The sequence below is a fragment of the Nycticebus coucang genome, chromosome 10 (genome assembly GCF_027406575.1).
Source record: "Nycticebus coucang isolate mNycCou1 chromosome 10, mNycCou1.pri, whole genome shotgun sequence".
Classification (NCBI taxonomy): domain Eukaryota; kingdom Metazoa; phylum Chordata; class Mammalia; order Primates; family Lorisidae; genus Nycticebus; species Nycticebus coucang.
Genome location: NC_069789.1, coordinates 65,953,639 through 65,966,338, shown reverse-complemented (window position 1 = coordinate 65,966,338; position 12,700 = coordinate 65,953,639). Strand labels below are relative to the sequence as shown.

Here is a 12,700-nt window from a genome sequence, read left to right as displayed (position 1 = left end):
GATATTAATTTATCTGATTATTATTTTGTTTTGTTTTCTAGGTACTCAAACTCCAGATCTGACAATCAGGGCAAAGTGTATTTATATAATCCTTATTTTGGTAACAAGATATACTAATAAACTATTAAAAGACCTTCCCTCAATATCATAGTCTATACTGATAATCACTATATAGGATACTGCTAATCCCTACTTTCTAGGTAATTTGGGATGTGTGACCACCCTGTGTAAGCTCTCTCACTTACCCTCCCTAACTTTAAAATACCTCTATTCCTTCCCATATCACTTTTCATCTCTCTTCTATACTCTCTCATAAGACTTTGCAAAACTAAACAATAAACCTAAGTTTGCTATTCCAGCTAATTCTCATTATAAACTTTGCTTTATGCCTCATATTTCTATCTTCCCTTCTATCTTCTCTTTAAACAAAACAGGTATTTTCCATTATTAGGTATTCATCCCTGCTTAATTCTACTACTTCTATTAGGCTCCTGCCCCAGTCAACCAATATTCTCTATTTAAAAATTTTTACTCTCAATTGTACCCCATTATAACCGGCCTGTTCTAGGTGAATAGCAAATGATCTTCTGATTTCTATGCCTTCTAGGACACTTTTCTTCCTTAGACATTCCTAACATCCTATTTCATCCCATAAATATTTAATCAATTCTGTATTTTTTAAAAGTCCTCCTTCTTTTCTTTCTACCCTTCCGTATTTATCAATATTACCTTGTTAGAAATTGGGATTATTTTCTTTAGATATTAATAATGACAATTAAAAACAAAAGTTTTGCTTTGAAAAAGCCAAGTTTTTAAAACCTTTTTCCCTAATAGTATCTAATTCTAATCTTTTCAGAATTAAAAAATAGTCTAAAGAACGTCACCTTCAAAACTCTATGTTTTAAAAAGTCAGAAAGAAATTGATACCCTATGTTCCTCAAAACATAACATTAGGCCAAGTGCAGGGCCTCACGCCTATTATTCTAGCACTCTGGGAGGCCGAGGCAGATGCATCACTTGAGCTCAGGATTTCAAGACCTGCCTGAGCAAGAGCAAGACCCCATCTCTAAAAATAGGAGATCGTTGTGGTGGGAATCTGTATTCTCAGCTACTTGGAAGGCTGAGATGAGAAGTTCACTCATGCCCTACAGTTTGAGGTTTCTGTGAGCTATGATGCCACAGCACTCTATTGAGGGTGACAAAGTGAGACTCTCTCAAAAAATAAAAAAATATATACATGTTTATAAATATATAAACATAACCTTGAGTAAATGTGTTGATCTGGTTGATGAAGACACCATTAACAAAAATGAGCGATGATCATGACACCATGACCATTCCAGTGACTTTCTAACCTCTTTGTCTATTTCTCCATCTTCTCTGGTCGTTCTGTCCTTCCTCCAAAACCCACAGTATATGATCCCCACCAACATGAACCTTAGCTTCTATCTTGATGATTACCTCATACGTGGCAGACTCTCATAGATCCTTCACCATCTCTGTAAAAAAAGACTGCCAAATCTTAATAAATCTCTATCTTGAAAGTTCCAGATCCTCATTCTCATGCCTACATGCCGTTTGTGTTTGTGTGCCAGCATCTCAAATTCTTTTCATCGGCAAAACCGGTTCCATTATTTCATCTGTCTGGACCCCAGTCTGCCTTTTTCTTGACATAACTGTATTTTTAGTTTTACTTCCATATTTCCATTAAGACTCAAAATTTTATAATGGTGTGAATTTCATCCTCTCACCTCTCCACCAATATGGCATTTCCTTTAGCTTCCACTTTCAGAATTAATCTTTCCTCAAGTTAGGCAATTCCTTTCAGCCAAACTTCACTGTTGGTCTTCCTTTCATACTGCAACATCTCTTAACTGCGCATGTGACCTACACTGTGATGTCTTTTTGACCTGTACTTCACCGAAGTTCTGAACTAATTTCCAGAAAACAAATTTAAATTATAGAACTGTCATGTTAATCATCTCCTATCAACTTCTTATTATATGCTGCTATACAATGCTCCCATATTCTACCCAAACATATTTATCATTTCTCCAATTTGATATGCACAATCCTTCTTTTTGACCTTTGCTAAATCTATCAATAGTGCCCAGTCGCTTCATCTTGCCTTATTAAAATGACTATGATTAAAGGTCTCTGCTGTAGCAAATCAAGTATATCCTTTTCATCCCACAGTAGGACCTCTCTCTAGGAACACACATAGCACTTTCCTGGCACCTCAAGGAAAGCATTCACAGTCTACCTTTTATTATTATTATCTGTATAATTTTCCCATGTTCACTGCCCATTCTTGGTTCTAAACTCATTGAGAACCATACGAATTGTACAGCTCTTTATAAAATAGAAGCTCAATAAATATTGATTAAATTATGTTATCCGAACAAAGCCTCACCAAAAATTAAGATAATTTATTAAAATAATACATGTTTGGGCGGCGCCTATGGCTCAGTCGGTAAGGCGCCGGCCCCATATACCGAGGGTGGCATGTTCAAACCCAACTCCGGCTGAACTGCAACCAAAAAAAAAAAAAAAAAATAGCCGGGCGTTGCAGCGGGCGCCTGTGGTCCCAGCTACTTGGGAGGCTGAGGCAAGAGAATTGCTTAAGCCCAGGAGTTGGAGGTTGCTGTGAGCTGTGTGATGCCATGGCACTCTACTGAGGGCCATAAAGTGAGACTCTGTCTCTACAAAAAAATAAAAAAATAAAATAAAATAATACATGTTGCTCCCTCCATATTTTTTATACAAGTCAGGAAAATAGCTTGAGAATAATAAAAAGCTAGGCCATTCCTTGTTACTTCCTCATATAACCATGAATATAATGGGGAAGTAAATTCATGGGAATTAGTGAAGCATGTTTAAGTCACCAAGGAAAACATTACTGTATTACTAGTTTTTATCACCCCCAGAAGGGGCTCAAAATAATTAGAGTAATTTATGAAGAGCCTATCTTATCCCCCACTACAAATTAAAAATAGGGAAATAGTGAAAAAGTTCTTCTATAAGGTAAAACCTGCTAATTAAAACAACTTACCTTATAACTAAGATAACCAAGTAGTATTGTTTCAAACAGACTTATCAATGCCACTGAAACCTAAAATATAAATAGTAATTTAAAATTAGAACATATATTCATGATCATGGTATTACCTTTATATAAAAATATGTGCATATATGCATATACATTTTTATACTATATAGTGTTCATATGATATAGAAGGTAGTCGGAGGCACTTTAATGTCTACAAATAGGTAGCAGGCTTTAGGCTATAGTTTTCTGCCCCTCTATACTACAGCTTAGTTTTTATAATTTCTAAGATTTATTTAAAAACTTTTTGTTTTTCAAAATGTTAAGGAAGGACCAGAATAGTCAAGACTAGCTGGACTCCACATAATATGTAAAAAAATAAATAAATAAAGCTTATTCTGTGTGTGTTCCTAACATTTACAGTTGCACGCTCTGCCCTGCCACAAACAACTGCTTTTGTGCAGCAGCTGTATCACCCTCTCTACTAAAACAGCATTTCACTTCATAAAATACAGAAAATGAAAAACATAAGCTTCACCTTCAACATGATATTCAATCCTATCATCCGCATCAAACAAAATGAAACGGCAACATCCAGGAACACTAAACAAAATAGACCGTATCAACACTTCAGAATACTTTCAGGTTTTAATTAAAAATTCCCTTTGTACAGATGGAAATGCCAGTCCTGCATCCTCCTAGACATTCTTTGGTCTTTCACTGTATTCTCTGTTGCATATTCATCTTCTACTGTTCACCAAAAGTCCATCATTGCAACAGAAAAATAACCAGAAAATATAAAATTATTCTTAGTTCTCTACTCTAAGCAGTTAAGGATAAATAAAATCAAACACACATAAACAAGAATGACTCCAATAAATGTATTTCTTTATAGGTTTTTGAGGTTTAAGGCAATATGAACAAGAGAGGCAGATACCCTTGAGATTAAATTGTGTCTTAAATTGTGTCTCCTGTTGGAATAAAAACTTTGAATTTAGGGAGGCGCCTGTGGCTCAAAGGGGTAGGGCACCGGCCCCATATGTAGGAGGTGGTGGGTTCAAACTCAGCCAAGGCCAAAAACTGCAAAAAAAAAAACTTTGAATTTAAATGAATATTCAAACATGAGAACAATGAAAGCAGATGAATGCATAACAGTGTAAATAAAATATGTTCCAAAGTGCATGTGGTAACCAGGCATTTATTATGATAAGAAACTTAAACCTCTAATTCCCCGTATTTTCTATTTTATAGGTAAATAATGCTAAATGTTTACTAGAACAATTTTATCATAGGTAACTCAAAGTACTATTTAAAAAACTGAATTATTTTTAAAATATTACTATTAAATAAAACAATTTTAACAGATCAAAATATTTTTCACAATAACATAGGACTATTCATGAAACATTAATTTTGTAAATGTGTACTTAATTAAAGGATACTATAGGAATCTAGATCAGACACTAGAAAACCAAATTTTTAATAAACACTTTAACATTTGAAAAGGATTATTTATAAATTAATGTGACATGACAAAAAATTCAGTATAAAAAACATAAAAAACTTGACTTCAACAAATTATGAAACATTCAGATATAGTAAAAATTTGATTTCATAGTTACAATCAAAATGCCTACATACAAAATGCAATGACTTCACAATCAGCATAATTTTAAAAGGCCAACAAAACATCAAATTTAAAATTAGTTTAAAAACTGTTTTTTAGCAATGAATCTCAAAGTCTTTCCTTCAGACCCCACTGTCTTCAATATCCAATTCCTTTTTATGTTAGTGATTCTGTTCTTCCAACTTATTTATACTTTAAAAAAATAGAAAATAAAAGCATCTGTAGGAAGCAAACAGAAGTAAAGGCGACGGAAGCTTATAAAAAGATTGCTAGACAAGAAAACCAGTAGAAATAGGAACAACAAAAAAAAGTTACTGGGGCCTCTGGGGAACACTTCAACAATACAATTCAGACTTGCTGTTCTCTCTCCCTCTTTTCATTTTTTTCTTATGGACACCGTTTGTTTTATTTATAAAACTAGTTAGGAACTAAGCTATTACTATTGGTGATGTGAGTCATTCTTTCATCTGTTCATTCATTTAACAATTACTTACTGAGATTCTATCATACCATGAACACTGAAGATACAAGGTAAAGAAGACAATATGCTTACGAACGCTTGATTAACTGTAAAGAAAATCTATAACAAGAATACCTAACCTCATTTGGGAAAACTTGTAAAGTCTTAAAATACTAGTTTACTTGGTTTTCTCCACCCTCTCAAAAGCACCTTAAAATCTAATCCTGATCACTAAGAAATTTCCAAAGGATAGAATGCAGGACTCAAGTGAACAAGAAGAAAAATAAAAATATTAGTGTAAGATGTGCATCAAGATTAATTCAATAGGAAGACAAACTCATTTTGAATATCAAGAATTTTCTTTCTACTTACAGTTTTCTGTGACATGTAATTAAATTCAGAGATATAGAGATAAAACAAAATTGTACATAACCTGTAAGCCCCATAAAGGTAGACTTCTGTTCACCCAAAAGATGTGAGACCTATAAAAAGAATGAAAAGGTGTTAGTTTTAAAATGTAAAAATTCCATTCACTGCTAAAATTCACTCTTAAAGTATTTAAATGATGCTAGGATAAAAAAGGCAGAATACTAACATTAACATTAGAAAAAAATGTTGTTTTTGTTTTCTTTTTCCTAATGTTCATTTCTATTCCAACAAAAACATTTTCAAATTCCATTTGTGGTCACTGTTAGTAATAGATCATATAATGAGCCACGCTTTAAAGAATGATATGGCAGGTTAGAAAAACATCAACCCATTTACTAAATAATTCTACATGGAAAAGTCACTTGAGTTCTGTGTATTCTAATGTCTCTTGTTATTATAAACATTTGGTATAAATATTTGAGTATTACAAATCCAATAGTGTAAATAATCAGAATAAAGTCAGTAACTCAGCGTACATAGCACAATAATATTTCAGATTTTTATGTAATATTTAACATACTACTAAAAACCCTATGACTAGAGTCAGCATAGAACAGTTAATGACATAAATTGGCCTTAAATGCCTCTGATTAATAATAATTTCTGATGTTAAAAAATGCTTATACTCTACAAAGAACACAATAACACTTTTACGAACTCACTGATTCTAATTTCTGCTATTTTCACCCCATCCTGAACTACATCATTTGGTCTACAGTTGAATAAAATAGGAGTTACTCACAGCAATATACCCCACTTTGGAAAAGATGAAAAGAGTTACATTTTCCTGCCTTCCCATATAAATAATAACCCCCCCATATAAAACAAAAAACCCACTCAGTCTTTATATTATGAGATGTGATAATTATTCAATTATGTAATATGTACACTTTTAAATGTTTAAATCTTTTTTTGTTTGGTAATACGTTAAATAATAATGAAAAAATAAACTCTTTAAAATTTTTGTTTTAAAAAGAATGGCAAACCTTTAGTAGACCATTCAAAGAAACTACCTGGCATATTAGACTAAAGTGCTCTTGGGAGTTCCAGAATGTCATGTTTTCCAGGCTGACATCTTCAGTTGTTCCAAAGCCTGCCATCTTTTTTCTAAATAACTGTCCTCTTTGTCCTCTTTATCATGTCTCAGCAAATGGTATGAAATTCCATTGTGTACAGCTAATCAAAGCTTAAGCATCTTTTTTTTTTTTTGGCACAATGAGATTTTTTAAATTTAATTTTTATTAAATTATAACTGTATACATTTATGGAGTACAATGTGATGATTTGATATACAACGTGGAATGCTTAAATCAAACTGATTAAGGTAACCATCACCTGACTTTACTTATTTTTTGTGGCAGGACATTTATAATTTACTCTTAGTTGTTTTGAAATGTACCCTTGCATAGTAAGCATCATCTTATACTTTCCTTTCTTATATATGTAAACAAATACTTAATCCATCAAACATCAAAACTTTTCAATCTTTCTCACCAAATACCTGTAGATTTCATCTACATCTTTTCATCTGTACAAGCACAACCACCTTATTCTAAGCTACCACTTTTCATAATTGTACTCATTAAAAAACGTACTTGTGGGGATCCTGCCCCTTCTTTTGTCTTCTGCAATTATTCTCCAAATTGCAATGGTACTGATTCTTTCAGAACGCATTTTAAAACACACTACTCTGTGGTGTATTGGGTTTAGCACTTTTGTTAGGATAAAGACAAAAATTCTTGACATGGCAGTCTTAAATTAATTCAGGTGTAGCACAGTCCTTCTTACTATAAGTCCTGTCTACATGCCCTTCTCCCACCTTAGAGCCCTCAGTTCACACGTCTGCTTCTCAGGGAAACCTTTTCTATAGTTTACACTTGAACAACTTTGGCAATTAACCTGCTAAGCCATGTCACTTACCATATATAACCTGTCACTCATCTCAATCGAAACCTATAATTACTTCTCAACTTCTTTAGTATCAGTCTTCTTACCAAATTACAAATTCCATAAGATCAAATAATATGTCTATTTTATTCACCATGATATACCCTATGTCTTGCTGAGTACATCCACACAGCAGACCAGGCAGCCAAAATCAGTGATAAAGGGTGCCAGTTAAGACATATGGCTAAGGAGTTCAGCAACACTGTCCTTTCCAAAACATTTCTTTCATATTCTCAGTAACATTTGAGAAATCAGACCAAAACAAGGCAAGGCAAAGTAAAGAGGAATATACGCCTTTTTTTTTTTTTAGACAGAAAAACATCATATGTAACAAAAACTACCAAATAGCCAACTAGATAGCAATTCCTAGAAAAATTAGAAACAAATTGCTAAACACATGTTTTTAAGTACTTTCATAGGGAAATGTGTCATTAATACAGACTTACTAAAATTTAGTTATGCCAAACTAACAGCATAACTAAAGTCTGGAGCTTATCTTGGTAGGCCATGGAAATACCATAAAGAATTTAAATTTAAATGAGATTTTGAAAAAAAGACCTCATTATTTTTTTAGAGAAGATTATGTCATGTGAAATATGTTTCAGAATCCATAAAAAAATTCAACAAATCTCTGATATATGAATTTCAATGTAAAATGAGACCACCAATAGGAAGTCATCTTCTTCATCTATTTGCTTAACATTAAACTAGATAAACCAATAGACAGAAATGTATTCATTTTTGTAAAAATCTAGTGTCCAAACGCTCCTTCAGGAAAATAGACTTATCACGAAAAAAAGGAGGTTGGATCTACTCTGCAAATTCCTAGATAGTCTCCAAAACAAATGAGGGGTGAAACTAAACCTGACAAGCAGATCATAATTCCAAATGAAGCTTCACTCTCATTGACAAAATTAAAAAGCAGTAGGAGGAAAGAAACCATGTTCAGGCATATCCATTGCAGTATATTTATAGCATGAAAAGTTAACTGGAATCTACCTGAATATTTAACAACAAAGGAATTAAAGTAGCAACATCATCCTCATCAACTGCGATAATAAAAATACCATAAAACGGATGTAAGTCATTGATAAATAAAGCCCTGGTCATATCGCTATGTATGCATTATGTGTGTATAAAGAATTTATAAACCAGGTATTATGATCTCAGAAAATTTTTACTTCCTTTTCCTCTCCCTATGTATTTATATTGTAACAAGCATAAGTCATTTGTGAATAATAAAATGCAAACTCAATTAAGCTTTTTAAAAATACAAAATATATATATAAGATTTAAAAGCACATATATATTCTCATTTAGTTATTCGGAATTAGACTACGTCTACAGATAAACACATGCATGAAGCATTATTGTGAAAACCAGAAGAACCATACCAAACAATGGAAAGAAACACAGAAGTGGTTACAGAAAATTAATGGTATGTGGCCTCAGCCACTTTTCACAGCATACTTACTTATGGTCTCTCTTAAAGGTAGGATAATAGATGCTAAAAGGGTCAGATAAGCTTTGGCTGAATTGGGAGTCCAGGGAGTGAATATATTTAGCAGAGTAATAAAGCATTTACTAACCACACGAAAGGAGCAGGGCCAATGTGTGAGGTATAATTCATAGGAAAGGATTTGTTGCTCACAAAGTCAAGACGGACTCAAAGACCAACAGTTCCTCAAAATAAACGAATGCAGGTTTATATCATATTAAAACAATAAATAAACAAACAAACCAAGCAGGGTCGTAAATTATGAATCTTGCCTAATCACAACAGCTACTAGGAACTGAGTACTAGGTATTACTCTAGGCCCACGTTTTCAAGAGAAACATATAAAATTTAATATGCACCAGAAAACAAAGTTACCAGGATGGGAAAGCATCTTCAATATATTAGAAAGAGTTTTCAGCAGCTAATCTTTTTCAAAAGATTGGAAATACTTAACCCCAAGTTAGGCAAACAACTGTCAAGGGTGTTGCTGAGAGGACTGATTACTGATTCTTTGAGACAATGAACATTAAGGGCCCTTCTCTGGCTGTGTCAGAGGTGACTTTCATTCATTATCAATATTCATCCTCCCACTTCCATGGGACAGAGGTGAGAGCACCAAGCCACTCTTCAGCCAGACCACATTTTTCAGTCTTTTTGTCAAGATATGATGATGTGACTGATTCTCACGTGAGATCTAGGTATAAAATACAAGTAAAAGTGATGTCTGTCTTTGTTCACTAGAAAATTTTAAAAGTATATGTGCCATCTCTTTCTTTCTGAAAGTTAGACGTAAAGGAATCATACAAAATTGAAGTGATTTATACATATAACATTATACTTACCATGTTATGATTTTTAATTGTGTGTGTGTGTGCACGCAGGTGAATCAGTATTTGGAGAAAAGGTCCACACTTAGCAGAAATATTAGTATTAGACTATTTAGTAAATAAAAACGTTCTTTTGAATTTTGAGATTTTTATGTAAGAGTACTTAGAGCTACTTTAATCTTTAAAAAATATCAATATGCATGAAAGAGGAAAATTCTGCATTAAAATATGTATTCCTATAGGTCATCAAATATTTAAAAGATATTGTCAAAATCCTGTTTCTTCTTTTAAAAGGTGTTAACCTAAAGAAGAAAAAAAAATCTTTAAAATTTAAAGCTCACCTGAACATACCATTTGCTATATTAGGAACTGATTTTTAATGCAAATCCAAATACCCTAAAATACAAGCATGTTCATGTGCTTTCTGGTTTCACCACTGTCACTATCATTTGCTGTTAAAGAGTAATAATCACTTAAACAATTTTAAAAGTGGAAACAGATATGTGAGTTTTAATACAGTGAAGACCTGCAACCACCAGCAGGCAATGAATCAGTGCTGATGGTTCGTAACTCATAAACTAGGTGCCACAGGTGTGTTTCTTTTTTAACACCTTCAAATCATTTACTACACTGTGTCTACATCAGAGTTAGTTTGTCGTTTGGACAATGTCATACACTAAGAGAAAACCCTTATCAGATCCTTCAGTTTGTTATCTTATAATATTTTCTTATCAGTTTTGATTTCTAAAAGGGACTTAAAGTAAAGCACAAAATATTTGCAGATTTATCATGTCAGAAGCTCTTATTAATCTCTTCTTAATTAGCCTCATTATTTTTTAAAATAGTGCCTCAGCACATAAAGGTCATTCCTGTTTTTCATTAAGCAATACTGCATTGACAATGGGAAATAAACAGAACATTGTACTCAAAATGGAGACATAAGTTAGTTTGTTATGTTTTTTAATCACAGTAATCTGATTTTTTAAATGTATATCCTTTACAATTATGGTTGAATATTCTTAGGAATATTACATAGAAGTTAATTGCAGGAAACTTCGTGCCTCTTAATGTTTGCAAATAATATAATTTTACTCTGCTATCAACAACCAGTACTCTATTTTATCTTTAGAGCAGTGGTTCTCAACCTTCTTAATGCTGCGACCCTTTAATATGGTTCCTCACGTTGTGTTGACCCCAACAATAAAATTATTTTCATTGCAACAAAACGAAAATAGGTTAAATTAATAAGTTAGTAAGTTAAATTAATAAATAATTTAATAAGTTAAATTAAAAAATTAGTGTCATTTAACTCAAATAAGATAGAAAACTACACAGGGTAAAACTGAGACTTCAAACTTTCATTGCAATGAAAATAATTTTAAGGTTGGGGGTCACCACAATATGAGGAACTGTATTAAAGGGTCACGGCATTAGGAAGGTTGAGAACCTCTGCTTTAGAGGGATTCAATCATGCCTCATTTTATGATTTTCAGGTCTTTCTAGTATACATTTTATTTATAAATCACCAAGTTTTGAACACAATTCTGGTAGTGTTATAGAAGAATTTGTTATTTTAACCATTTTAATAACACAGACAGAAAAATATAATATGTACTGACATGTCCAGGCAATGGTCCTCAATCATCTATATTGAGCAACACTATCAATAAAATTGTTAAGCATCATTCCATTGATACAGCAACACACACGGATATTTCAGCTACAAAACCAGATGCAACATGGGCCCTACTATCAGAGAGCACACGGCGAGGACAGAGAAGGGAATGGTAAAATCAAGACCATTGCATCAGAATGTAGGAGAGATGCTTGGAGAGTGCCCAAGAGACAAGCCTAACCAAAATGGAACTGCCTACAGGGGGTGATACCCGGGAATAGACTCAGAGTAAAAGTAATTCAAGAAGCTGTGTTCGTAAAGGCCCAGGAATCCTGTAGCAAGTCACAAAAGAGTAGGTTGTGAGGGGCAGGAGTGGAAAACAGACGTCTCAGAAGAAGGAGCAGAATGCTCAAAGGCCCAAAGACAAGGGAGTGAAAAGTATATTTAAAGACACTTCAAAAGCTGAGTGCAGTGGCTCACACCTGAAATCCTAGCACTCTGGGAGGCTGAGCAAGTGGATTGCCTGAGCTCAAGAGTTCAAGATCAGCCTAAGCAAGGGCGAGACCCCATCTCTAAAAATATCTGGGCGTTATGGTGGGTGCCTGTAGTCCCAGCTACTAGGGAGGCTGAGCAAGTGGATTGCCTGAGCTCAAGAGTTCAAGATCAGCCTAAGCAAGGGCGAGACCCCATCTCTAAAAATATCTGGGCGTTATGGTGGGTGCCTGTAATCCCAGCTACTAGGGAGGCTGAGGCAAGAAAACCACCAAGGGTTTGGGTTTGCTGTGAGTTATGACACCATGGCATTCTATCAAGGCAAAATGTGACTCTGTCTTAAAAAGATAAAAAACGTCACTTCAAGTAGGTGAGCAGGGCTAGAGTAGGAGACTGGTAGGGGGAGATAAGCAAAAGTTAGATTAAGAAATTTTATTTACTCATTTCGCTTATTCATTCATTTATTTAACAAATAATTATTGATTGCCTAATTTGTGCCAGGCTCTGGGGATTTAGACAATGATCTGTGCTGGCATGGAGTGTCTCTTCTAAATCGTATGGAATACACAGATAACAAACAAAAAGAACAAGGGAAATACATTAAAGAGATAAAGGCACTGGAGAAAGAAATAAAAAAGAAAAAGAAAAGGAACTATACAAGGGAGTCTCATGAGGAGATTACAATTTTAAACAGGATGCTTAATATGATTTTGAGGGAAGATCTGAGGAAGTTCACCTTATGTTTTCTGATGGAAGACA

General features: G+C 33.7%; 1 protein-coding gene across 3 annotated transcripts in view; it reads right to left on the bottom strand.

Annotated features, from left to right (window-relative positions):
• The window catches only part of KCNT2 (potassium sodium-activated channel subfamily T member 2), a 399,505-nt gene that overhangs the window by 257,580 nt on the left and 129,225 nt on the right, over positions 1 to 12,700 (bottom strand). For all 3 annotated transcript variants that reach the window (XM_053607648.1, XM_053607649.1, XM_053607650.1), the window contains exons 4-5: positions 5,567 to 5,615; positions 3,053 to 3,112 (exon numbers count right to left, since the gene is read on the bottom strand). In XM_053607648.1, the coding sequence (XP_053463623.1) occupies positions 3,053 to 3,112; positions 5,567 to 5,615 (109 nt within the window). The remainder of the gene's footprint in view (positions 1 to 3,052; positions 3,113 to 5,566; positions 5,616 to 12,700) is intronic.